Source organism: Mya arenaria, chromosome 3 (genome assembly GCF_026914265.1).
Source record: "Mya arenaria isolate MELC-2E11 chromosome 3, ASM2691426v1".
Taxonomy (NCBI): domain Eukaryota; kingdom Metazoa; phylum Mollusca; class Bivalvia; order Myida; family Myidae; genus Mya; species Mya arenaria.
The window spans coordinates 64,125,994-64,152,452 of NC_069124.1; the positions used below are offsets into that span (position 1 = coordinate 64,125,994).

The 26,459-nt window shown below is 37.0% G+C and overlaps 1 protein-coding gene across 9 annotated transcripts in view; it reads right to left on the bottom strand.

Moving 5' to 3' along the window:
- The window catches only part of LOC128225584 (bridge-like lipid transfer protein family member 1), a 70,560-nt gene that overhangs the window by 23,166 nt on the left and 20,935 nt on the right, over positions 1-26,459 (bottom strand). For 8 of the 9 annotated variants that reach the window (XM_052935466.1, XM_052935468.1, XM_052935465.1 and 5 more), the window contains exons 24-49: positions 26,141-26,252; positions 25,647-25,887; positions 24,197-25,383; positions 23,837-24,017; positions 19,831-19,993; positions 19,058-19,410; positions 18,173-18,322; positions 17,001-17,858; positions 16,306-16,834; positions 15,980-16,060; positions 15,068-15,305; positions 14,586-14,798; positions 14,109-14,307; positions 13,384-13,473; positions 13,017-13,040; positions 9,823-9,957; positions 9,083-9,187; positions 8,674-8,805; positions 7,445-7,562; positions 7,202-7,275; positions 6,913-6,996; positions 2,967-3,063; positions 2,096-2,310; positions 1,760-1,874; positions 1,364-1,513; positions 638-846 (exon numbers count right to left, since the gene is read on the bottom strand). In XM_052935466.1, the coding sequence (XP_052791426.1) occupies positions 638-846; positions 1,364-1,513; positions 1,760-1,874; positions 2,096-2,310; positions 2,967-3,063; positions 6,913-6,996; positions 7,202-7,275; positions 7,445-7,562; positions 8,674-8,805; positions 9,083-9,187; positions 9,823-9,957; positions 13,017-13,040; positions 13,384-13,473; positions 14,109-14,307; positions 14,586-14,798; positions 15,068-15,305; positions 15,980-16,060; positions 16,306-16,834; positions 17,001-17,858; positions 18,173-18,322; positions 19,058-19,410; positions 19,831-19,993; positions 23,837-24,017; positions 24,197-25,383; positions 25,647-25,887; positions 26,141-26,252 (6,053 nt within the window). The remainder of the gene's footprint in view (positions 1-637; positions 847-1,363; positions 1,514-1,759; positions 1,875-2,095; positions 2,311-2,966; positions 3,064-6,912; positions 6,997-7,201; positions 7,276-7,444; positions 7,563-8,673; positions 8,806-9,082; positions 9,188-9,822; positions 9,958-13,016; positions 13,041-13,383; positions 13,474-14,108; positions 14,308-14,585; positions 14,799-15,067; positions 15,306-15,979; positions 16,061-16,305; positions 16,835-17,000; positions 17,859-18,172; positions 18,323-19,057; positions 19,411-19,830; positions 19,994-23,836; positions 24,018-24,196; positions 25,384-25,646; positions 25,888-26,140; positions 26,253-26,459) is intronic. The other variant, XM_052935462.1, reaches the window with a different exon arrangement.

Here is a 26,459-nt window from a genome sequence, read left to right on the forward strand (position 1 = left end):
TCTGCATTGTGTTCAGATAGACAATTTTGGTGTTTAAGTTTGCAATGAAATTGATTTCATTTCATACAACTTGCAAGTGCAACAAATGGGTAAACATATACATATCAAAGTAAGGTGGAATTTTCAAAGATAACAGACATTTTATAACCAATTTAAGATAAAAACTCGCAGGGAAATATTAAATGGTTCAACAAAAATATTCAAACAACAAATGCAAACAACGGAACAGGTTTTATTCCTTTCTCAAACCTTTACTACGTACCCAGATTCCATAGTATCGCATGTTCTGTGAATGATTTCACAATGAAAGTTGTTTAGTTTGATATCATTCCGAATTGAAGTAAATGAGTAAAAACAGCAACTTTATCTTACATATTATAAATTTTCCCTCAATGTATTTAAATTCATACTATCAGCAACAAAGCTGTGAAATGAAAGATGGTCTAATAAGTATACCAACAGACAAAATTTCCATCTAGTCTGGTTTTGAAAACCATAAAAGTAAACTGTACATGTGACAATCATATTGGTTCTGATGCTGTCCATGGCATGGGAAGAAGCATGTGCATTAAATTGTATAGACTCAAGAGATATCAAAACATATTTTTATTAAGACTAAAGACTGTAAACAACCTACCACAGGGTAGTCAGTCATGTCCTCCAGGGAAACATTAAGCCTCTCGTTACTCTGGTCCAGTAGAAATTCCTCATCCTCCTCCCCAGTCAGTGAGGTGAGAGTCTGGCCAAGGGCAGATAATTGTTTCCCGATGTTCGTGTCTAGGTGAACATCGATACCCTGCATGTCCCACTTGATGTTCAGAATCCACTTTGCATTACTATTGGGATCTAGGGTGGGTGAAAAGCATACATATCAGGTTTTTCTTCATCATCTGTATCGTGATTTAAAATGCATGTTGTATATGGAGCCCTGCAAACAGTGCTAAAAATACTAATATACAGAGAAAAGATAATCACTGACAGTGCAAAGATGACTTTCGCTGGGAAAAAGCACTAACATGTAAAGAAACACACCTCTTAAATATTTCCCTATAGGAACACAAAATCAAGGGTGTTATTTGCAAATCTAGAATTTTACAAATTGTATATGTCCATTGGAAGCGTCCATAATTGTTTTAGTAAAGTCACCATGACATTGACCTTTGACATATTGACCACAAAATCAATAGGGGTCATTTACTGACCATAACCACTGTACATAACAAGTTTGAAGAATCAACACAAGTCAACAAAAAAAATTGATTTGAAACAAAAGTGTGATGCTGATGACAACATGGAAAATGCGGACACAGATGCCAGTCCCTGTGTCCGCCATGCTCTACAATTTCCCCCTACACCCCCTTACCAGATGACTGTGGGTTGTAGGTTCTAGAGCAGACCTCGTATGTGCCCTCTGGGACAACACATGCATTCATCACAATATCCTGATCCTCACGATTGGGTTTCCAGTCATCCAGGGATGTCTCAAAGTCACTTGCTACCCGCAGACAAAAACCTGAAAAACAATAGGTTTTTACAATAATGATTGATAAAAAGTTATTGTCAAATGAATCAATAACACACTGACATCAATTTGAGATTATCTTAAGAAGAGTAACACATACATTTAAACATGTAATTCAAAATACATTGGAAGAAGGTTATACTACATTACAATACAATATCATTTTATCATTTATGAATCAAGTAGTGATGAACTTCTGTGTGTGATCTTCTGTGTGTACCTGTAGCAATGGCTTACCTGTAAACTTGCCCTTACTCACGAGGGAGCCGGAGGAGCAGGCACAGATCTGTGTACTCTCAATGGTGAGCACAACGGCCGAACCAGGCTCAGTGTCTGTCAACTTCGTTGGTACCTTGTAGAGAACACCATATTTGAACAACAACTAATCCACAGAGAATCATTTCATTATAAACAACATGTATGCATTGTAACACATGAAAGCACAGACCTATAAAAATCACATTAGTCACACGAATATGAAATCATTACACACATTATCAACTCAATTTAAATATAAAACCTTCTGAGTATATTACTTTTTTGATGGTTTTCACACAAATCCTTTTAACTTACATAAGAGTTAAAAGGTGTGATGGGTAGACAGAGGCCAATGTCGTTGACGGTGAGCTGTAAGAAGAGTGTGCTGAGTGCCTGCTGGGAGGCAGGGCTTATCTGAGGGAGGCGATCGATCACCTGCCGCGTGGCCGTCTGTACCTCCTTGTTCAGGGCTAGTCTCTGCTCTGTCCAGTACTCATAGGCATTCTTGTAGTTAAGCCACACCAACACAGCTAAAACATAGGAGGAGTATGCAATGAAAAACAGCTTAGATATCGATTGAATGGAAACTTAAATTGGATTGTGAACATCCTCAATAACTATCTACTTCATTTAACAAATGGATGTATTGAATGCAAGTTCATGTGTGTTTGTTTGTCAGAGATTATTATGTGACTAAAAAGTCTCTACATTGGTTTAACTGTTTTGAATATTTATACCTTGGTATTTGGGCATCATGTCAATTGCAGCATTAATAAGTAAATAGTAAATACATCTCTTTGTGTTGGACACATGTTTCTAATCCTTTTTAAAGCTACAAAATTATATATGAAAGACAACATATATACCTATATAGAGGACTGCTAAAATTTTGCAACTCAATTGGTCCAGGCTTGTAGACCCTGTTTGTTAATTTGTTTAATTGTGTCACCTGAGATCTCCTGCTTGTTTGAATCGCCATTAGCAGATATCGACTGATCACCGTAAAGGTTTAAATGATGGATTTTAGAAGCCCTGCCTATATATGATATACATGTAGTCAATGTATACACACACTGAAAATCTACATTGGTTTCCTAGATCATACCAACTTTAAAGAGGAAAATCTTGCACGACAATAAACATGTTTACAAATACATATAGCTTTGTATTTCAACTGATATCCCACCTTTATCAAAGGCGAGGGGTTGAGCTAGAACGATGGGCCTGGACAGGTTGATGAGGAGGGCCTCCTGGTCTGTAGACACGCCTGGGATCATCTCATCCTGCAGAAAGAGAAACACCAAGCATTCATATACATGTACTTGTATACATTAACTGGTTCATCAAGAAAAGAAAAGAAGCACAAGGCTAAAAGCCCTGTATTTAAGTTTTACATTGCCAGGCTTGTTACAACTTATATATTTTTAGCAAATTCGAAATGCAAGTATTAAGGCTTGTTCTTAGTCATACCGAGGCCTAAAAAAAAAATTTGTTTGGTTAGGGTTACATCCTTTTCAATAATAGGTAGGGTAGGTAGGCTTTTCATTTTATTTTTTTATTAGGCTTTATATAAGAATATCATTTTCATCATTGGAGAATGGTGTTAAACACCGGGGATGAGCAAAAAAGGTCACGTGACCACAAATGCAAACGCCAGTAGTATTTTGGCTCCATTGATCGTCAATCAAGGTAAGTTTCTTATCGATATTTTTGTTATACGCGAAATTTAGTTCAAATGACATAGCGATAAAAAGGATGCATTGTTTTGTCTTTCGATCGGTGTATTGGTCACCATTCATGTCTGCATAGTTTCCGAGAACACTTCGATACAAATTGTGTCCATGAATGCAAACGCACGTAGGTAGTTTTAAAATGTCACATATTAAGATAAATTGCCACATTTTTTCAATTGTTTTGACTTTCAGTTGTTCAATAATGGCTTTTATTTGTTTTATGAATATTCTGTGCGATGCAATTTGAACAAACAAAAGCATTTTCTGAAGAATTTAAATTTGGCAAACGCACGTTGGCATTTTCATAAGGCAAACGCACGTAGTCTACCTAAAATGACAAACGCACGTAGGCATCTTATATAATAATAATAATGAGTTATCGTATATGTCGAAAGCTTTTAAAACTTTTTATTCTTTTTATATCCATAACTATTGCTGTAAATTTTTGAATTTATATTTAATTATTATTATGATCATAATGCTTACAGTCATATGCATAAGGGAAAGTGAAACGCTTTATGTCGTTTTACTTAGCTAGATAAGCCATCTTTTAAGATTTTAATAAGCGTATTCTTTTAACAAACTACAATTTGTGTGTGTAATATATTTTGCGAAGTAAATCAAGTGGCGCTTAATTAATGAATGACAGTGTCTGTTTCAGTGATGTCATTTGTTTGCCACGTTTGTGGGAATGCGTTGAAAACGACATGGGGGCTGAACTTGCATGAGCGCCGCCATGACGGTGTAAAAGCATTTACATGCTGTTAGAAACAGTTATACACCACGGAGAGCTTGACGCACCATATGTAAGTGTATTCTAGTATTAAAAAATGCTTATATTATTCTTGTTTTATTCTATAATTAAGCAATTATCTACCAGTCACAAGCTCAGACGTTTTTATTAAAGGATACCAAAATATTGCAATTAAAAGTATTTTAATTGCATACTTTTAAAGGCATACATGTATTTATACAGGTGCACCACACATGGATTCAATGAGCAGTTTCTGTGCCCGAAATGCATGCAGGAGGTCACCACACATACGTATCTGAACACGCATTGGCGAGGAGAAGATGGCACGACACATTATACGTGCGACATTAGTGGGATTTTAATGGAGGAGAAATAGACCTGAAGGCTCATATGGACGGCAATACTGGCGAGAAATCATACCAGTGCGCTGAATGTGGGAAATGTTATCGGCATAGAAGTAGATTGTGCAGTCAAAAGTTATTAAACACACCAAATAAAACATCAAATTTTAGATAATAAGTATCTTTCATGGCCGAGAGTGCAAGGTTCATCCCACCCCGAACATAGAGTGTATTGCGGAAGCGGGATTTACCGTGTTTCCGCAAAACACTCTGCGAGAGGGGTGGGATGAACCTATCTTACACGAGCGGCGATGATCCTGGAAAAACCTGGAAATCTTTTGTGCGTAGTGAATATAATGCGCGTATAGATTTGTAATAATTCGTGGTTGTTATGGATATGCGTGCAGTGATTCAGATTATATTTATGTTATGATTAAATATTTATAGTTCTAAAAAGAGGACAGCGTTATTTCTTGAATGGAGCGCGAAAACTTTTCTATTGCTCCATTTGAAGCGAGATATAATCAATTTTGATTTTTAAAATTGCCACGAGACAATGTTTCCATGATGTTACAGACGAAAGTCGTCTACAAGGGAGGTAATAATGTGATGACGATTAAAAAAAAATGAATTCCATACGGGTATTTGTTTTATCTTGGCCCTTGCCAAATTTTTAGGTCAACTTATCTGATGTGGAAGAAAGTAGAATCTCAGGCAGATCATAACAAAAGTATTGTTTATTAATTAATCGTTATGTTATTTGATTACTTATCTTTGATTTTATCTGATTATCTGTGATCGCTTTTATTGTCAATCATTTTATTCAATGTATAAAACTAATCTAAGATATACAGTTATAGAATAAATGAAGAACAATTCCATTATAATGTCTTCATTTCTGTAAAACAGCACTTATACATACAGTTCAGAGTATTTTCAGTGATATAAACATTGTTCCGGGTAGAGCATACATTGTCATTGTATCATCGCAATATCATTTTATGGTTATCATTATCACAATATCTGTCATTAACAATTATCATGACAGTATCATCATCACAACATGAAGAATGGTTAAATAAAAGGTTTATTAAAGATGTTTAAATTATGTTCAAATTAAATGTTTATCCCCATGCGATCTGTTACAAGCATCTTAGAATCGTTGCGTCTGGCCCGCTCCCAGCACACACCAATAGTTCCCTTGTGAAGTGTGATATTACAACAGCTGTTCTAAATGTTCGAGATAAACATTTAACAAGCATTTTAAAGTTAGTTAAATCTGTATACCATCGATATGGCCGGATGAGAGTTTGTTCGAGAACTCATATTTCCCGCAACACTCCCGCATAATATCGTGTCAATGTTTGTTACATATCATAAATTTATATAACTTTCATTATGATGGATATTTAATAATAAAGCTGATAAATATCTTCAATTAAAGGCTAACGAAATATTCGTTTGCTCCTTATTATAAGATGCCTACGTGCGTTTGCCATTTTAGGTAGACTACGTACGTTTGCCAAATTTGAAATAGTTCAGAAAATGCATTTTTGTACATATTGCATCGCACAAAGTATTCATAAAGCAATTAGAAACAATTATTGAACAACTGAAAAACAAACATTTGAATAAAATGTGGCAATTTATCAAAATATGTGACATTTTAACACTACCTACGTGCGTTTGCATTCATGGACACAATTTATATCGAAGTGTTCTCGGAAACTATGCAAACATGAAAGGTGACCAATACACCGATCGAAAGACAAAACAATGCATCCTTTTTATCGCTATGTCATTTGAACTAAATTTCGCGTATAACAAAAATATCGATAAGAAACTTACCTTGATTGACGATCAATCGAGCAAAAATACTACTGGCGTTTGCATTTGTGGTCACGTGACATTTTTGCTCATCCCCGGTGTTAAAGTTATCTTCTGTATAAGCATTTAAGGTTTAAACTACATATTGAAAAGCAATTAAAAAAAAAAAACGATTTTTTTTTTTAGTTTTTCCTTCTTTTTTTTTCAAACTGACTATAAAAACGGTAGGGTCGGTGACTATTCCGTAGGTAGGGTTGGGTAACCCGAACCAAATGTATTTTTTTTTTAGGCCCAATGAATGATTTTATGTCCCATCGAAAACGCAGACACACAATACGAAGTTAGTGGTAGTGAAACCTCATTTATTACAAACTTTATTATAAAATTAAATCATTCCAATAATACACCAAGTCACATACAAATCCAATATGATACAATATATCCAAGAAATGTAAAGCCATTATTATAATGATTTACCTGTAGAGCATTTCTGACTGAAATCTTAGTCTTAAAGAAAGCCATGGTCTGAAATTCTGGATCTGCCTCTTCAAACAGGGGATTCTAAAAATATGACGTAAATCCTGTAAGTATTACTATACAGAAATATGGAGTTTATCAAGACTCTTACTGCTAAGATGGATGTTTCAATTTTACTATTAAACCTACCATTTGTCAATCATATCAACAACTATTACCAGAAACTTTAAGTGATAACATTCTGGACATGCTTATATACAACTTGTCAAATAACATCTAAAGTTCTCACTTTTATGAGTTGTCCGAGGGACAGACTGAGGTCCACCTGGGCCTTCACAAATACTTTCTGGTTGTCCTCAAAGACTGAAATTAAAAACATGTATGATGAACATTATTACATATTTTAAAACAATAAATATAAAAGCTGAAATAAAGTCTATTTACCAACTTCAATTCTAAGTAAGTGAACACATTCACATTTGACTAAAAATCAAATGATTTTTTAAAGTTCTGACACATCCGTGTCACCTACTTGTGTGTGTGTTGGTGTCAGAGGCCATGTGTACCCTGTTGGAGATCTCTAGGTCTATAGCTTCAGTCTCCAGCCTCACAGCACTGGCTGTAGGAGTTGTGGCCGTTATCTGGATACCCTGAAGGTTCACATATTTCTTCTCCGTTAAAAGAACAGATACCATAATGATAAAGACTACTTCTGTCATCACCCAGTTACTTCCTTCATTACCGTAAATGACTGGGTATGAGACACACTTTTTTCCCTCAGATTTCGATGTAAAAAATGCCTGTGTCTTTTAACCAGTAACAAGCTTTTGAACTTTTTTTCTGAGGTCGATTTTTTGCTGAGCGTTTGTTTAGATTTATGTAGAAAGGGATGTTACTCGCGTTATAGCGATCGAGTATATACGGGTTAAAACCGCAGTTGAAGATTTGGATACAGTATATCGTAAGATGTTTATAATTAAAAAAAAAAATTGTACGATTAAAATTATTAAATGTTATTTTGAATATAACAATAATTAAAATTGCATATAAAGAAGCAAAGCTGGGCACTGTCAAAATATTTTTTGTCAGTTGTTCGATAAGGTGTGAAAAACTTGCACTGCCTTTAAAGCTGTTTAACATACCAATACTACAAACAGTTGCGATAATGGTCTTGTTTTTTCGCACTTTGCCACATTCTATATCGCACTTTGCCACATTCTATATTCTTTTCTGTAGGTGTTGACATTTTGTGAACAAACCTGTACAATATAAGGTTTTTGCATTTACTAAACTTTTCATTCTCGACAGGTTATCGTTTCGATATACTGTCAAAAAGAAATCTTACCAATTGTCATAAAAGGTACTTTTCAGTGACATCCAGCTACAAATTTTAAATATTTTGTTATGTTTTATATAACATGAATCGAATAAACAATGAAACATATTTTGCTTTATATAAGTATTGTATGGTTTTAAAAATAACCATCGTCATTTTCACGAAAAAAAATAAAATCGTCACTGTCAACAAACATGGTGGCCAATCGAGGCAGACGATTTTGACATTTTTTCTATGCGCCCAATAACCCAAAACATAGATTAAAAGTTTTTTCTCACAGATTTATTTGCCTGCGTCTTATACACCCTATCGTCTTATACCCAGTCATTTATGGTACTCTGTATCATTTGAATTATGCATGATTCCAATCTATGTGACGAATCAGACAAAATATTCAACTTCATAAAACAATATATTTCTCTTACCTTGAGCCTGAAGTGGAATGAGTATAGTATCTGGTCCTTGGTTGCCCTGGGAATAGGCCTCTGCTGGGGGTCAGCCCAGATAGGAACCGGTCGATCCCCACCAGATACTTTCTGGAGCAGCTCATTCACCTCCTGGTAATGGATGTTACAGCAGACATTAAATCAAAGCTAAAAGCAAAACTGGAGCTGTAGATCATTTAACAGTTGAATAGGTAAGTTCTATTGAGGGTAAATTTTCATAAATTCAATACATTTTGGGGCATCTTCATATTAATCAGATATTTCTTCTTATCCTACTTTTTTACTGTTTTATCAAGGTTGAACTTGAGCTGGAGCAGGCCTTTTTGCTATCAATCCCAAAAGCAAGAGCTAATGCCAATCCAGGTTAACACAGATTAGACTGGCCTACCTTCATGAAAACTTTCTGCACAAAAACGAGATGATTGAGGAGGTCTGTGGTGAGGCTGTGTTCAAACATGCCAACCTCGGCTACTGCATTTAGGTAGTTTCCCTCCTAGAAATACACAAATGCTATTTTTAACCAAATTCAAAATTAAATATATTATTCTAATAATAATGAAACACATATTCACAGTAAAAGAGAGATCAAGCTCTTGTTATGCAAGACATTTGTGATGTAGGGGAAACCAAGAATAAAAGGTTGTCAAGCTTAATTGTCATCAACCATGTCGGACTATTTCAGTGTTTAGTCAGTACCACATTAGAGAATGGAATAATCATTGCTTACATACAGTCTACATGTACCTTCAGCATGAGTCCCTCTGTCAGGGCCTCAGACACAGGAGTGTTGGCACTATACTCAGCATACACAAGGATTAGGGGCAAGCGTATACTAGCTGAAGATGGGATAGTAACATTAACTGGTGACCAACCTTAAGCATAAGTCCCTCTGTTAGGGCCTCAGACACAAGAGTGTTGACACGATAGTCAGCATACACAAGGATTTGGGGCAAGTCTATATGTAGTGAATATGGGATAGTAACATTAACTGGTGACCAACCTTAAGCATAAGTCCCTCTGTCAGGGCTTCAGACACAGGAGTGTTGGCACTATACTCAGCATACACAAGGATTAGGGGCAAGTCTATATCTGGTGAAGATAGGATGAAAATATTAACTGGTGACCAACCTTAAGCATAAGTCCCTCTGTCAGAGCCTCAGACACAGGAGCGTTGGCACTGTAGTGTCTGTAGTCAGCATACACAAGGATCGGGGGCAGGTCTATACTGGCTGAAGATGGGATAGAAGTCTCTAGGGTCTTCACCTGTATTATGATAAACAGACATGGTTACAGGATAGCATTTAGTGGATAGTGCAAACATGAAATGCATGTAGATGCAAATGATGTATTTCAAATGAAATGTTAATTCATTTAGCAAAAATAAATAAATGGAATACAACAAATAAGTTAATCAAATAAATTAAATTAAGTAAATAAACTATCAGACCTTTCTTTTCAAATCAAGAAGAGGAGAAGAAGATGCAGGGAATCATTTTTGTCAACTATAAAGACTGCTATAAAATAAAGCGTCAAGTAAATGAAACATGAGGAACAGCATGATCAACTTTCAAACTAAAAGCCAAGAAACAGAATCAAGCAACTCTTTTTTGACTTTCAGTGAAAACACAGAAATCTCATGTGAATTTTCCAGCAAAAGTGACATCTTTTTCCAGTACTATGTGTTGTGCTACCTGTTCAGAAATATTCGTTAATTTGTTCAAATGCTGTGAATTTTCACAATTTAATCAGTTACCATTAACAAATCAGCTGTCACATTTGTAATTTAATTGCAGAAACATGTATCTGTTAATTATAAAGAGATAAAAATATAACTCGTCATGGCTCATAATGCAGACACCATATGCAAGATAGTTACATTCATAGGCTTCCAATAAATAGTTACAGTCATAGGCTTCCAATAAATAGTTACAGTCGTAGGCTTCCAATCGATAGTTACAGTCATAGGCTTCCAATAGATAGTTACAGTCATAGGCTTCCAATAGATAGTTACAGTCATAGGCTTTGAATAGATAGTTACAGTCATAGGCTTCCAATAAGTAGTAACAGTCATAGGCTTCCAATAGATAGTTACAGTCATAGGCTTCCAATAGATAGTTACAGTCATAGGCTTCCAATCGATAGTTACAGTCATAGGCTTCCAACAGATTATTACAGTCATAGGCTTTGAATAGATAGTTACAGTCATAGGCTTCCAATAGATAGTTACAGTCATAGGCTTCCAATAGATAGTTACAGTCATAGGCTTCAGGCTTCCAATAGGTAGTTACAGTCATAGGCTTCCAATAGGTAGTTACAGTCATAGGCTTCCAATAGATAGTTACAGTCATAGGCTTCCAATAGATAGTTACAGTCATAGGCTTCCAATAGGTAGTTACAGTCATAGGCTTCCAATAGGTAGTTACAGTCATAGGCTTCCAATAGATAGTTACAGTCATAGGCTTCAAATAGGTAGTTACAGTCATAGGCTTCCAATATGTAGTTACAGTCATAGGCTTCCAATAGATAGTTACAGTCATAGGCTTCCAATAGATAGTTACAGTCATAGGCTTCCAATAGATAGTTACAGTCATAGGCTTCCAATAGATAGTTTCTGTCATAGGCTTCCAATAGATAGTTACAGTCATAGGCTTCAAATAGATAGTTACAGTCATAGGCTTCAAATAGGTAGTTACAGTCATAGGCTTCAAATAGATAGTTTCTGTCATAGGCTTCAAATAGATAGTTACAGTCATAGGCTTCCAATAGATAGTTACAGTCATAGGCTTCCAATCAATAGTTACAGTCATAGGCTTCAAATAGGTAGTTACAGTCATAGGCTTCAAATAGATAGTTACAGTCATAGGCTTCCAATAGGTAGTTACAGTCATAGGCTTCAAATAGATAGTTTCTGTCATAGGCTTCCAATAGATAGTTACAGTCATAGGCTTCCAATAGGTAGTTACAGTCATAGGCTTCCAATAGGTAGTTACAGTCATAGGCTTCAAATAGATAGTTACAGTCATAGGCTTCAAATAGGTAGTTACAGTCATAGGCTTCAAATAGATAGTTTCTGTCATAGGCTTCCAATATATAGTTACAGTCATAGGCTTCCAATCGATAGTTACAGTCATAGGCTTCAAATAGGTAGTTACAGTCATAGGCTTCAAATAGATAGTTACAGTCATAGGCTTCAAATAGATAGTTACAGTCATAGGCTTCCAATAGGTAGTTACAGTCATAGGCTTCCAATAGATAGTTACAGTCATAGGCTTCCAATAGATAGTTACAGTCATAGGCTTCAAATAGGTAGTTACAGTCATAGGCTTCAAATAGATAGTTACAGTCATAGGCTTCCAACAGATTATTACAGTCATAGGCTTCCAATAGATATTTACAGTCATAGGCTTCCAATAGATAGTTACAGTCATAGGCTTCCAATAGGTAGTTACAGTCATAGGCTTCAAATAGATAGTTTCTGTCATAGGCTTCCAATAGATAGTTACAGTCATAGGCTTCAAATAGATAGTTTCTGTCATAGGCTTCCAATAGATAGTTACAGTCATAGGCTTCAAATAGGTAGTTACAGTCATAGGCTTCCAATAGGTAGTTACAGTCATAGGCTTCAAATAGATAGTTTCTGTCATAGGCTTCCAATAGGTAGTTACAGTCATAGGCTTCAAATAGATAGTTTCTGTCATAGGCTTCCAATAGATAGTTACAGTCATAGGCTTCAAATAGGTAGTTACAGTCATAGGCTTCCAATAGATAGTTACAGTCATAGGCTTCCAACAGATTATTACAGTCATAGGCTTCCAATAGATATTTACAGTCATAGGCTTCCAATAGATAGTTACAGTCATAGGCTTCCAATAGGTAGTTACAGTCATAGGCTTCAAATAGATAGTTTCTGTCATAGGCTTCCAATAGATAGTTACCATCATTGGCTTCCATGTTTTCATTCAGGGGTCAACAGATATATATATATGCCTTAGATGATTCAGTGTAATGAAAGCAAAATGCAGGTTTAAAAACCTTGTAACATTTTACTGACTGTTGATTACAGCATTATGAATTTTCCAATCCACACCACCGGCGTAGCTACACCAAGGCATTGTAGGCCCAGTCTGCACATTATCTTGTGAAATGTGTAACTCTTAGTCTTAAATATGCCTAAATATTGTCAAACATGCATATCTGAATAATTTTTGGATGAAAAGCAGACACATAAACCCTAAATAAACCAGGCCTACACATCTTACTTGGTCTCGCTACGCCCTAGCACATGAAGTAGGAACGCATATGAAAATCACAAAGAAATGTACCTCATCCAATACTTGAACTTCTGGCTATAACAAATAATTACAAAAATGATGTAATAGACTAAAATCAAACACATAGCTTGTAACACATTCATTACTATTCTAAGTATGTACACATGCTGGAGGGCAAAATAACAGGCGAAGAACTAATGTAATAACAATTAATTGGCTATGCTACTTCAAAATAAGAGATATCATCTATAACAAATGAAATCTAATTCTAAGAAACACTGATATACACATACATCAAGATCGGGTAGGTCATATCAAGGGTAGTCAATATCAAGAAGACAAACTGTTTTTAAAGATCAAATTTTGATGACAACCCACAAAACTACTTTTGAGTCTTTTGAGTCCAGATAAAAGTTACCTTTGACTTGAAGCTGAGTGTGTGGTGGGGGAGGTCTAGGGTGAATCTTGCCTTCTTTACTGTCCCACCGCTGATGGTGATTGGACCAGTCTGAATTGAACATGTATTGTATCATACCACCAAGCTTCATATCACTAGTAAAGAACATGTATTCATGTATGGCATGCAAACAGTTACACCATTTCCTAATATACTGGCACAAATTTCTCGAAACTTCTTAAGTCCCTTATAACAGCATTAACCTAAACCCACTATTTTTGTCTTTCAATATATTGCGTTGTATATACTCCTTTAAAAGTTTTAACACTTTAGATAAGAATTATCGTTATGATTACCACAATAAGTCAATTTTCATTTAAAAAAATTATGTATTTTGGCTTATTGAAATAAGCAGCTTAAGCCTGTTAAGCTTAAGAAGTTTCGAGAAATTGGGGCCTGTGCAATAAACAAATCACAAAGATCAGTTGACAAGAACCAAGACACAACAAGTATGTTGATCAAAATATCATAGTAGATAAACAAAGTCGGTCTTTTGTAGTGTGAGTGTGAAAACTAGCTCAGTGGAGTTGTTCCGGCAGTTGTGGGTTAAGCACAAGACAGAACGAGATTTATTTTCTTTTTATACATTGTTTACACAGAGTAGAGAAGTTTGAATAATTCTTATGGCCACAAGTTCTAATTCATGTCAATATCTAAACAATTTCCTGCCTAGATTGAGGCCCCACCTTGTGTTGTGCCCTGAGTGAGGGGAGAAGTGAGGCCCCGATAGTGATCCCCTGTAAGATGGCCTTGAGGTGTATGTGGAGGTTCATAGCTTTCTTCGCCTCAATGATCCTTGACCGCTGGGGCACAACAGAGGGACGGGTCGCCTCCTGGCCCGAACCCTTGGAGTCCAAGGTTCCATACATGTCCTCAACATTCCGGCTACAAAAGATATACAGAATGATTACCGGAAAGATGATGATACTGTTGTATAAGTGTGTTATAGATAAATTTAGTCAGAAACTAACCAAAAACAATGATCAGGTACATGTATTTAGGTTTGGAGTATAAATGTTCAAATTGTAAGAGTTAATCATTCCAAGAGAGTTTGAAGGAAATCATCCACATTAACATCATTTTATTATTAATTTATTCTTAAGATAAATCTTTGATATTAAATGTTTAAAATTCAGCCAAAAAACCCCCCATATAAACCATACCTAGTCCTTGAGATAGGCCTGCGGAACTCCTGTAGAGTGCTGGAGAGCTGTGTGGTTCCCCGGGTGAGCATGCCGTGCAGGACGACCGGATGTTGGGGTATATCCACCTCAATCTCGCCCACCGACACTAGTGCAGAGTTATGCCCCTTGCCTCGCCGCTTCACAGCCGTGTGCAAGGCCTGGGACCGTCCAATGTTCACAGTCACCACTGTCCTGTGAAAGTAAAATTACAAATAGAAAGTTAGTTTCTCATCCAATGCGGTATTAACAGTGTTTTGCAATTATGTGGATGTGCTACCAGAAGAAAAAGGAGTAACAACCAAACATGATTACAGTTATTGTAATATCTAGTTTCATGTTGCAAGCAATTCAAACTCTAAGTATACACTTACATATTATTCCATTTAAGTAATGATGTTAAAATTATCCTTCATTCACTTCACAGAGCTATCAAAATTATAGGCCAATCAATGTCAACCTACTGAAGAGTGGGTCCCTCCAGCAGGACCAACATTGTATGACCGACATGTGCCGTGTATGATGACTCAGATGACTTCCTCTGTAGGAAGCCTTTCACTTTCTCCTTGATGGTGCCTGTGGCATGGACGTTACGGAGCTCTGCCTCAAGCTTCAGTCCACTCAGAACGGCGAGAATGTTCACTTTCTCAATCTTGGCTATGACAAACACAACCAGTGGTATACTGTCTCCTATGTAGATACCTAAATTGTAAAATAAATATAAAGATATCCAGACTTGAGAAAGACATCATTTGGCCATAACAAGCATAAACTTTAATGTGCTAAATTTTACAAATATAAATATTTCAGTTTGCCTAAAAATAATTTGCAAACTAGAAAATAATATTAATGGTTGTTTTCTTTGAAATGACCTTACTCTTAACAGATTTTAAAGAAACTATGAACCAGATGGTCCCAAAATTGGCCAATACAGTATTTCCTCAAAACAAGTCTATAATTATCAAACGAGGTAGTATGAGGTCGATAGTACATCATTTCAGATGAATAGCAGAATTTTTTGTCGCTGTCTGACTAAACTTTACCTGTTTAAAAGTAGCGCTTAATAGTTTCCCCAATGTAAAGTGTTTATATTTAGCATGCGCACTTCACATTATTAGTACAGATACATATACCAATGCTATTTCTAAATTTACTCGGATTTACGTGGTAGGCAAAGCCAGTAAATTTTGAATAGGAAAAATACGAAAATCTGTGAAAGATACATGTCATCAGCGATGTTATACATCAGTAAGATTTAAAGTGTCGTATATAACAATATAAATTTTAATTTATAACAATATAAATTTTAATTAAGTTTTTGACAATTTTTAATTCTAATCATATTTCTATTAAGGGTAACCCCTTTAAGAACCTACTTTGTTTGAACCGTGTCCTTGCAAATGTTGACCGGGCCAGGGGTGTGTTCTCATACTCCCCACTGCTATTTGTTGCTGTACCTGAATGGAATGTTCAGGAATTAATATACATTCAAACATATCCTTGCTGTGGAAAAACACTGGGTTTTCAAAAATATTTAGAAAAATAAAACTTTATTAAAAATAAATTTTGAAAACAATTTTTTGACGTTGCAACCCCAGTCAGATCAAATTTTAACAAATCTGTTTTGAAAATGTAATCAAAGACATTAAAACATACATGTATGTTGAAGTTCTTTAGAAATCAAAAAGAAAATAGTGGTTACCAAGGTTAGCCTCTTCCTCAGCTGCAAGGTCAATCCTGGTCTTCACACTGCCAGTTGGTGTGCTCATGTTGGCCTTTTCTGATGCCTCTTCCTCTATCACCGGCAGCTGATGACGAGTTGACCTCCGACCTTGGATCGTCTTCGTCTCCGGCATAGTAGAATACAGGTCCAATAAATGGTACAAGGTCTTCCAACACTTTGGCGTCTCTGCCTTTATTTCTTCTATGATTGTCTTCTCTACTACTGCTGGGGAGGAAGTGTCACCTATTTCAATGTTTATGGTATCGCTGAAGTTCAGGCTCTGTGGAGGAGTCAAATGTTCAGATCTTGACCCAGGAGATTTCATTTCAGCCTTGGGACCTTTCCTGTTATCCCTTGGAAATCTTAAGCTACCTTTCTTCAAAGATGAAGTAAAGCTCAGTTTTTCAGGTCTTATAGTGTCAAATGGAAGTTTAAAGGATGAAAATGAAGGTTTTGTTCGATTGTGTTTGATGCTTTCGTCAGAATTGGATTCACCTGCAAGATTTGACTGAAAAAGAGAATGGAGAGTATTAAATACAAGTCTGTCAGATAAACAGTAATTCAAAATGCTACAAATAACTAAGAATAATTTTGAATGACACCAGTTCCACTGGTAAACTATGGCACCTTAAAGTTTTAACAGTTTGTCAAACACGAAAAATCCTCTGCTCTACCTTTGAAGAGCTCCTCTCTGGCTTATCTTTAGCTGAGTTTAGTCCAGTGTGGGAGCTTTCTGAGTGCACTGTCTCTGCACTTGATGAAGACCCCTTCGAGTCCTGTTTTCTGTGGGTCCTGATCCAGTCTACAGTAGAGTGACCCTGCTTAAGTTCAATCCTGGTTTCGTTCACATTTCCAATCATGGTCACAAACTGGTGGATGAGCCTTAACAATGGCATGTCCACATACTGTGTCACTGCTTGCACATTGGCAATGACATTCATCTGCATAGTGGCAGGTTTGGCTTCAAGCTTGTGCATGGCAAATTTGAAAGGGAATTTCCTAAATCTTCCATCATCTGCAGAGTCTTTTTTCTCAAAATCTACAATATCCCTCATAGAGATTTTTATAGAAAACATTTCACAAAGAAAAGCCGATGAATCTAAACAGGCATCCAACTTGACACTTTTCTTCCCTTTACCCTTCCCTTTCCTGCCCCGCACAGAATCAGCAATCTGAATTTTCAACACATCTAGCTGACCCTGCAAGGACAGATTCCCACCAAAGTTTTTCAACATAGCTGTAGGCCTGACATTCTCCACATGTAAGCCAATACTTTGCAGGAATGGCTTAAACAGGTTCTGGGCATCAGCTAGCTGCATAATGCAGGTCCCCAGGGTATAGTGGTCAGTGTTGATATCAGTGTGGCTGTCCTCCTGCCCAAACCCATGCCCAAATGTCTCAAGGAAGGAGTCCTGCCTCCTCACAGAGCCAGGGGGCTCCTCCTCCAGGGTGGGAAACCCGCTACTCTGCTGCATGGACATCCATCTATACAAGTCATCCACCTTGGAACGTGGCATGTTACTACCGTTTCCCTGAAATAATTCAGTTTTTTGTCTAGAGATTCATCAAATATTCAACAAGAAACACAAAAGTTTGTTTGTAAATAACTATTAAATAGGATATATAAAACCCATTTTAAGCCATTGCAGTTGTTGTGTTATTTGCTCACAACGAGGATTGTTCTCCTGCATCAATTTCAAATTTCACATGAAAACCTTAAAAGGTCTCTCAGCTATTACTGTGATGTGATTTTAAGCAGAACGCTATTGCCAAAGCAAATAAAGTTTCTTAACTTAACTCCTTCCAAAACAAAAGTAAACCGCCTAAAACTATGAGGCTAATATACCCTATATGGTGTGGAGGGAGGCGTGTGAGCTGCATGGTGTTCTCCACTCATCCCACTCGCTGACTGAAAGCTGTACACACTTTCATTCCTGAGCAAGTTTGTCATATGGGGGTTGGTCTCTCGAATGGGGGACTCAAACATTCGGCCAGGCTGAAATAGGGGAACAGGAAACATAAATTTTCATGTACCTAGCAAATATGGGCATGTGTCATTCTAATGTACAGGCGGAATAAAAAACACTTCGGGTTACGCAATTAAGTTAATGTTAAGTGCTCTTATGTTTAATAGAGCACTGTTAGGAGTTCAGATGCATAGTAATCTAAGCACAGAAGGCAGCACACCAAGCATTGGACATTAAATGCTTGAAATATATATCATCACAAATTTCAATATCTGCTTCTATTTCTATATGCAGTTATTGAGTTATTGCACTAAGGTGATATTTATTTCAAGCAAGTTCTGTTTGTTAATAAACTTAGCTAATCATGCTCGTCATTTAGCTCTAAAAGCCCAATCATCATGACTTATTGCAGCAAAGTCAGTTTGTACTGCCCCCATAAATGATTTCAAACATTAAGTTTTCATCACTTCAAAGAGCTTAATTGACTTAATTGGCCAGTTGATGTGGAAACAACTCAAACTGTATTGTATGGACCCTTCGTCCCTGTATGACCCTGCCCCTAGCAAGTTCAATCATGATACGTTAAAGAATACGCTAAATCTACAATGGTGGCAGTCAGCTTTCTTTAAAAGGAAGTCAATTGACAGGCTATAGATGTTGCACTTTGTGAATTTGGGTAAAGCAAAAGCCACCGTCATTCAATACTACAACACCTTCAAATGCTAAGATCATTTATAAATGGTTGATGACAACATCAGTGATACCTGTTTTTGTTTTGCTTTCTGTAGTCCTGTTGCAGATGCCTTGGACATAGCAACACTGGGCCCTGGATCCTTGGACGCATCACCATATCTGAGACGAGCACCAGCCCTCAGTTTGTGCAAGCTTCCTTGGGAACCAGCCTTTTTCAGTGATTCTTCCTCAAGAAGTGATACCTGGTCATCGTCAAACTGTACAGACAAATCATCATCTAGGTCTCCCTCATCGAATGATTTGTCGCCCCCTGGCATTGCAAAGGACACTGTGTAAGGTCTGTGCTTCTTTGTTTTGAAGTTGAAGTGTGAAATCTGGGGCATGTACAGCACATTCTTCCACTGTCTGGTCAGGGCCAGGATACCTGAAGCAGAGTCAAAGTTTGTAAATAATGTAAAGCTGAATTCTTTTGCAAGTTTACAATACCATGTTTAAGTCAAAACAGTTCCTCACTGGATTGATTTTCAGAACTTTGGTCGTTAAAATGTTTATTGCATTGTTGTTCACTTTTTAAGCTGACATTTTAATGACTGGCTGATATAATGTTTAAATAAAACAATCACAGCAGTCTCAATATTTTTTGAGAAGATGACATATGAGTCCATAAAACTCACACAGTCGTCAAGGTTTGGAAGGTAACAGCATTAATGTAAACAATGTTATTACCTTTAGCAAAGTTCTGAACAATAAGAAAAAGATCCAACATTTGTTTTGTGCTTTCAACTATGTCTTAGAAAATTATTCAGAAACACAATAGACCAAGTATTACTTCTTAAAGATATACCTTTCTGAATGGTGATAAGTTGGGGAATGGTTTCCGAGGTAACAGCTTGCTCCACCTGATTGGTTCCCACTAGATGGATGTAGCGTCGGAGGACTGTCAACAACTGGCACGAAGCATCCTCCTGGAGGGTCTTGGAAAATGTAGTGATCTTTGCATAATTGCTCTGTAAAATAGATGTAGCCAAATGTAACCAAAAGAAAATACGCAACAAGAGGGCCATGATGGCCCTAAATAGCTCACCTGAATAAAGAGTTTAACCTTTATCATCAATATAGCTTGTTTCTCAAAGAATATTGACCAAGAACTGTCACAGTATGTGACGAATGCCCCTGAATGTGACATTGGCCTATGAACAAGTACATAAAAAGTTGATCTTGCCTTTACATGTCAAACACATATGGCAAGTTATTTTAGATTGCCTCTGAACATACAGGGGTCGACACTAACCATTTTCCCAAGGGATCCCGAAGGGACACCAACATCTGAAATCAGGTGTCCCTTCCTGAAATTAAAGAGACCCTTCCATTTTTTTCATTAATGAGCCTGTTTTAATTTTAAATTGAACATACAAATCCAGTGCCTTTTACTTTTCAATTTGTAATTCAAGTATACACCATATTATACATGTTTTCAACAGCATGCAATGACAAGTTAGTTATAGCACAATATCACCCATGTGAAGTCGGTAGATTGGGTTCAAAAGTGGTAGAATGTCTAAGTCACACAATGGGTACAATGTAAACAAAAACTTGATGTTGCTACTATTTTTAGATTTTAGGAATATACGCATTAAAAATGCCATGGTTCAGGGTCTTGTCAGATGTCATTGCTTTTGATTGAAAAACAGTAGGAATATTACATCTGGCTTGTGAATCTATCAGACTGCCCAACAAGTGTAGTGCATACTGGAAGAGCAGACAACTGGAAAATAGTGTATGTTTATTTTCACGCCAAAATGTCATAATTTTTTTATCCATTGATTGAAGATAAATAATAAAACTTAGAGAATTTTATTTCTATAATGTTTTGATCAAGGCATAAAACATAGAATGCTGAATAGTAGGATGGCTTCCCAGTAAACTAGTTCCGTAGGAAGCCAGTCTTTTGTGCCGTAAATGTTACTGTAACAACTCGATGGTCGCATCATTAAGGCATTAAAGTCAGCAGTTTTGGCATCTTTTTGGGCGGTTCTGACACATGAGCAAACTAGTTCACCATAATTATTGTACCGATTATAAAAGTCCCGTCACCTCTGACACCATAATTATTGTACCGATTATTAAAGTCCGCCACCTCTGACCTTGTTGATAATGTAAACAACAAAGCGGAAGCATTAACCCGCATGCGCACTGTGAAATGACCTGTTTATTTAAAGATTCATGACGTAATTATAGTGAAAAGGTCAGCCATACTTTCGCTTTAGTGTGTGCGACGTATTAATATTAATATCTTTTTTACATGCACTGTCAAGAAAGTTAGGGGGACCCAAATTTAGGTAACTAATTCATGAAACGCTATTTATTTATTGATATTTAGCTTTTATCGGTCAAAATTTAAGTGTCCCGACGGAATACCGGACTTTGAAGTTCAGGTGTTCCTCCCGAAAAATTGGTGTCCTCGGGATCCCGGGACCCCGTTAGTGTCGAACACTGGACATATCTGAAAAATATCACTCATACTTGACAGCCTACAGTCTTATGTCCTCATATTCAGCATTCCATTGTGAATAAACACTAAGTGTGACCTTCAACTTAGAGGTAAGGACACGGGTCTTGCACACAACACGTTGTCTTGGTATGTTGAACACATGTGGCAAGTCAAAATCTGTCTATACAAGAGAAAATTATAGCCCGGACACAACAACCTATACTCGATGTCCTTATATATGCAGCATTCCATTGTGAATAACACTTAGTGTGACCTTGACCTTAGAGGTAGGGACATAAGTCTTGCACGTGACACATCGTTTTGATATGTCAAACACATGTGGCAAGTCATTTTATATTATGTCCATACAAGAGAAAGTTACAGCCCAGACATGACAGCCTATACTCGATGTCCTTATATGCAGCATTCCATTGTGAATAAACACTAAGTGTGACCTTGACCTTAGAGGTAAGGACACGGGTCTTGCACACGACACGTCGTCTTGGTATGTTGAACACATGTGGCAAGTTATATTAATATCTGTCCATACAAGGGAAAGTAACAGCACAGACACGAGTTATTGAGCCAGACACACAGACATACGATAGGACGGACGGACGGGGCATAAAAACATACTGGTCAAACATGTTGCCTGGATAATCACTGACAGGATTTTGTTCAGTTGCCTGCACACTGACAGGACTTGATGATTGACTGCACACTGACAGAATTTTATTTTCACCTGCAACCTGATAGGACTTTGTTCAGTTGCCTGCGCACCACACCGACAGGACTTGATAATTGACTGCACAATGACAGCACTTCATACAGATACCTGCACACTGACAGGACTTTTTTCAGTTGCCTGCACACTGACAGGACTTTGTCAATTGCCTGCACACTGACAGGACTTTGTTCAATTGCCTGCACACTGACAAAACTATGTTAAATTGCTTGCACACTGAAAGAACTTTTAGTATAGATACACAAACAACAAACAGAGCGCACCATCCAATAAAATCAATAAACTGCCTTAAGCTCTAAAAATCAAATATCAGATCATATTCAACACCTACAACTAATTTTATCACCTTTACCCATCTAGGACAACTTCACATTCCTTCTAATGTTAATAATATTTCCTTATATAAGTTATAAGTGAATAACTATCCACACAGAAGATAAGATTGTAGCATCTGCATGAACAATAATCTACATGAAGTTCAATGGAAAAGTCTAATAATTAAATTTATTATTAAGTAAAAATGAAATTTCTTCTAAAAAATAAAGTGTATAATAATTATATGAATCTATGAACCTAAAAAAAAGAACAATAATTACCTCAGAAGTGACTATGTTGAAGTCTTAATAGAATTTAAAATCTATTCCCTTGTTACTAAAAATAGAAAGTAGTGGAATCTCCAACAAATAGGGAGACCATATAGCAAGACGTGCTGCCCTTGCTTCAAGAGTAAACGTTACATAACTATCAGATTTTAACATAGTGTATTTATAATGAACTTGTAGCCCACAGGCTGAGGCAAATTTTTCTCCAGGGGCATAACTTGAATAAACATGGTAGATAACCAATTGACAATGTTACACACCAAATATTTAAGCACTAGGCTTCATAGTATTTGCAAAGGTTTTTTTGTAATTTTTCCTTTAGGTTGCCATGGCAGCCAGAGTTCTGCATGGAATTGATTTCTTTGAACAATTTAGAAAGAGCACCAACCAAGAATCATTCCTATGAAGTTTCATTAAAATTGTCCCTGGGGTTTAGGAGATAATGATGATTATAACCAATTGTTGACATTTTTCTTCAGGTTGCCATGGCAACCCGAGTTCTGCATGGAATTTATTTCTTTGAACAATTTCGAAAAAGCACAAACCAAGGATCATTCCTATGAAGTTTGATCAAAATGGTCCAAGCAGTTTAGGAGAAGAAGATGATTATAACCAATTGTTGACATTTTCCTTTAGGTTGCCATGGCAACCAGAGTTCTACATGGAATTAATTTCTTTGAACAATTTAAAAAAAAAACACCAACCAAGGATCATTCCTATGAAGTTTCATCAAATTTGTCCAAGCAGTTTAGGAGAAGAAGATGATTATAACCAATTGTTGACGCCGGACCACAGACGCCGGACATAGACCGATCACAATAGCTCACCTTGAGCACTTTGTGCTCAGGTTAGCTAAAAAAAGACTGTGCCTGTAAGTTGACTTTCAAAACATAAAATTTGGGAAAAAAAATAACAATTAGGAAAAAGGTTAATGTTTTAGCAATGGAAATAAGGTCATATTTTGGCCCAAAATTGGTCAGACAACAACACTGCATTATCACAATATCAATACCTTATATGGCATATGTATGCTCTGTTTCTCAAGGCCGTCCGTCATGATGCAGGCCATGACAGTGTTGTTCCTGTGTGTCAACTCCTGGGCCAGACTGCGGGCTGCTGTCATCAGTCGGTCAAGTGGGGACAACCACGCATTGATAGCAGGAGTTGCAGTACTAAGCAGGTTCCAATCATACCTTTAAAATGAAAATTTCATTTGAATTTCATTTCTTAAGTTATCATGATTTATAATACTACAACTACTTAAATTGTTCAAGAAGAATCTAATGGCAATGATGCGACCCATAACAGTTTCATTTCAATTTTAGGTTTCTTTCAAGAATTATTTCACTTTATTCAATGACATATCACTTACTTGGTAAAGTCTGCTTTCCTCTTAATGGGTAGCGGAGGTGGGGCAGCAAAGTTGAACCAGATTGTCTTCACATTTAACATTCCGCTTGAGGCATCCCCTTCCAGGGCCTCATGCTCGCACAGACTTGCCGAACCTGACGGGATGGAGATCCGCGAGTCCCAAGAGTGTACAGAGTTGGAACTAGTGTATTGGCGAGATTCTTTGGCTTTAAGTGAATCCATGGGAGTCACACCCAGTGGATCTGTGTCAACAGTAATCCTGACTGTAGGTTTTACTTTTTGGTGATCACTATGATCACTTTTTCTTTGAGAGTCACTTGAAGTATGCCCTTGGTTTTCTACATCAGATTTGGTTTGTTTTTGTGTCTTATGCACAGTTTCTTGGATATGTTCATTTTCATGCACAAGAAAGCCAGGACTCCTGTCCTTATACCCAATTCTTCTGACGGCTGTGATACCAATATCCTCCAGGCCACATTCAAACATAATATAGCCAATGCTGTGTTTACTATAATCTCTAACTGAAGATGTTCGTACCCGAGGTTCATCTTGCTTATCCTTACTCTTTTGTCTGAGGACTTTTGGCTGTGGAGCTGCATCAAAGGGGTTCTGCTGCATGTGAACACTTCGAACAGAAGCTCGATCATCTGATGGCTTTTTCATATCATGAGAAACTTGGCGCACAATGGAGGGTCTACGCAATTTCCCATCCTTCTCAGACCTTGCTGAAGAGCTTCTTTTCACTTTTCCTCCATGTTTACTGGAGCCCGGCGAAAACAACTTTGTCACATCATTCTCAAACGTAAACATGACCTTCGACTTTTGTTCAGGGATCGCAGTGAGCACAATATCCTCAGAGAAATTATTGTCCTTTAGCAGTCTTCGCAGCTGGAAATGTATTGCTTTAACACTGACAGTCCCAACATCTTCCTCTCGCAACACCTCAGACCTGTCCTCAGTGTCAACACCGTCCCCTCGGCCTTTGTTTGAGGTTGGTGAAGCATTCAGGATGTTAGGGAGCACACCTCTCGTGGTTTTACATGAATGGCTGTTGGACAGGAGTTGACACCTGACATCCTCTATTGACACACCCATCAGGGACACACAGGTGAGTTCATGTACATTGTCTAGGGCTGAGAATGAGATCAGCTCTTCAACCATTCCTGCCTGTAATGTGCAGATGTTGATCTGAAATTCAAACAACATTTTGAGATAACAGTGCAATAAACGATATATTTTTAAAAGTAAATACCTGTAACATTACTTCTTCGTATTTCAAATCTTTAAAAAACAATCTTGATACTAATCAATCGATTTTCCCTGTAATATAACTTAAACCTACACTTTAATCTAAGGCAAGACTTAATTTCATCCTGGTTGCACAGTAAATATGGTGAATGAACTTGGTACATTGATTCTTTTCATCAATTTTTGACTAAGAAAGCTCTTACCCTTGGTAAGCTGATGAGTGCCTGGTAGCTGGATGTTTTCATGTCTGGTGCTCTGCTCTCAGCACTGAACTGTTGCTGGGGACCTGTAGTGTCACTGTCTGGGGTGTTGGTATCTAGTCCATTCTCACCCTTCTTAAGTCTATTTTGGCTCTTAAGTATGTCCAGGCAGCGGAAATGCAGCCCATCAAGGATGGAGGAAGGGTGGAGTTGGCTGAGAGCTGGGGTCACTGCTTCACACATTCTGCAATGCCAGATTATTGATGTAGCAAGCCATGAAAAGTATACAATCAGTGATTCACTGGTTGCAAGTCAGGTAAAATAACTACTAAACCAACCAATCTGGATAGTTCAATTTCTTCTGAAAAGTAACTAATCGTATACTAGAATATTCACTTGACAAATGCCCTTATTTCAAATGAACCTAGGGCAGCTTTAATTTAGCTACGGTAATTTCCCCATCTTTCTAACAATTATTCTTAGAAAACTGTTCCCACCTCTGAAAGGACTCTAATAGCAGGGGAGTCAGAAGGACATCCACAGAGCCCCTCAGTTTCACAGTGGCTGTTGTCCTGCTGGCATTTTCAAGAACTCCTCCATCCACATGATCTAGAGGCAACAAAATAAAGATTGATCATATCTTTAAGGAACTTTAATATAACATGGTGCCATTTCTGGCATGACAAACACTCTTTGACTGGTTTCAGATGATATAATTATGAATCATTTTTATATATTATATTTTAAATTTATAAATTACATAGCGGTAAATCTATTAGAGAAATTTTTACAGGGTAAACTTATATTCATGCTAAA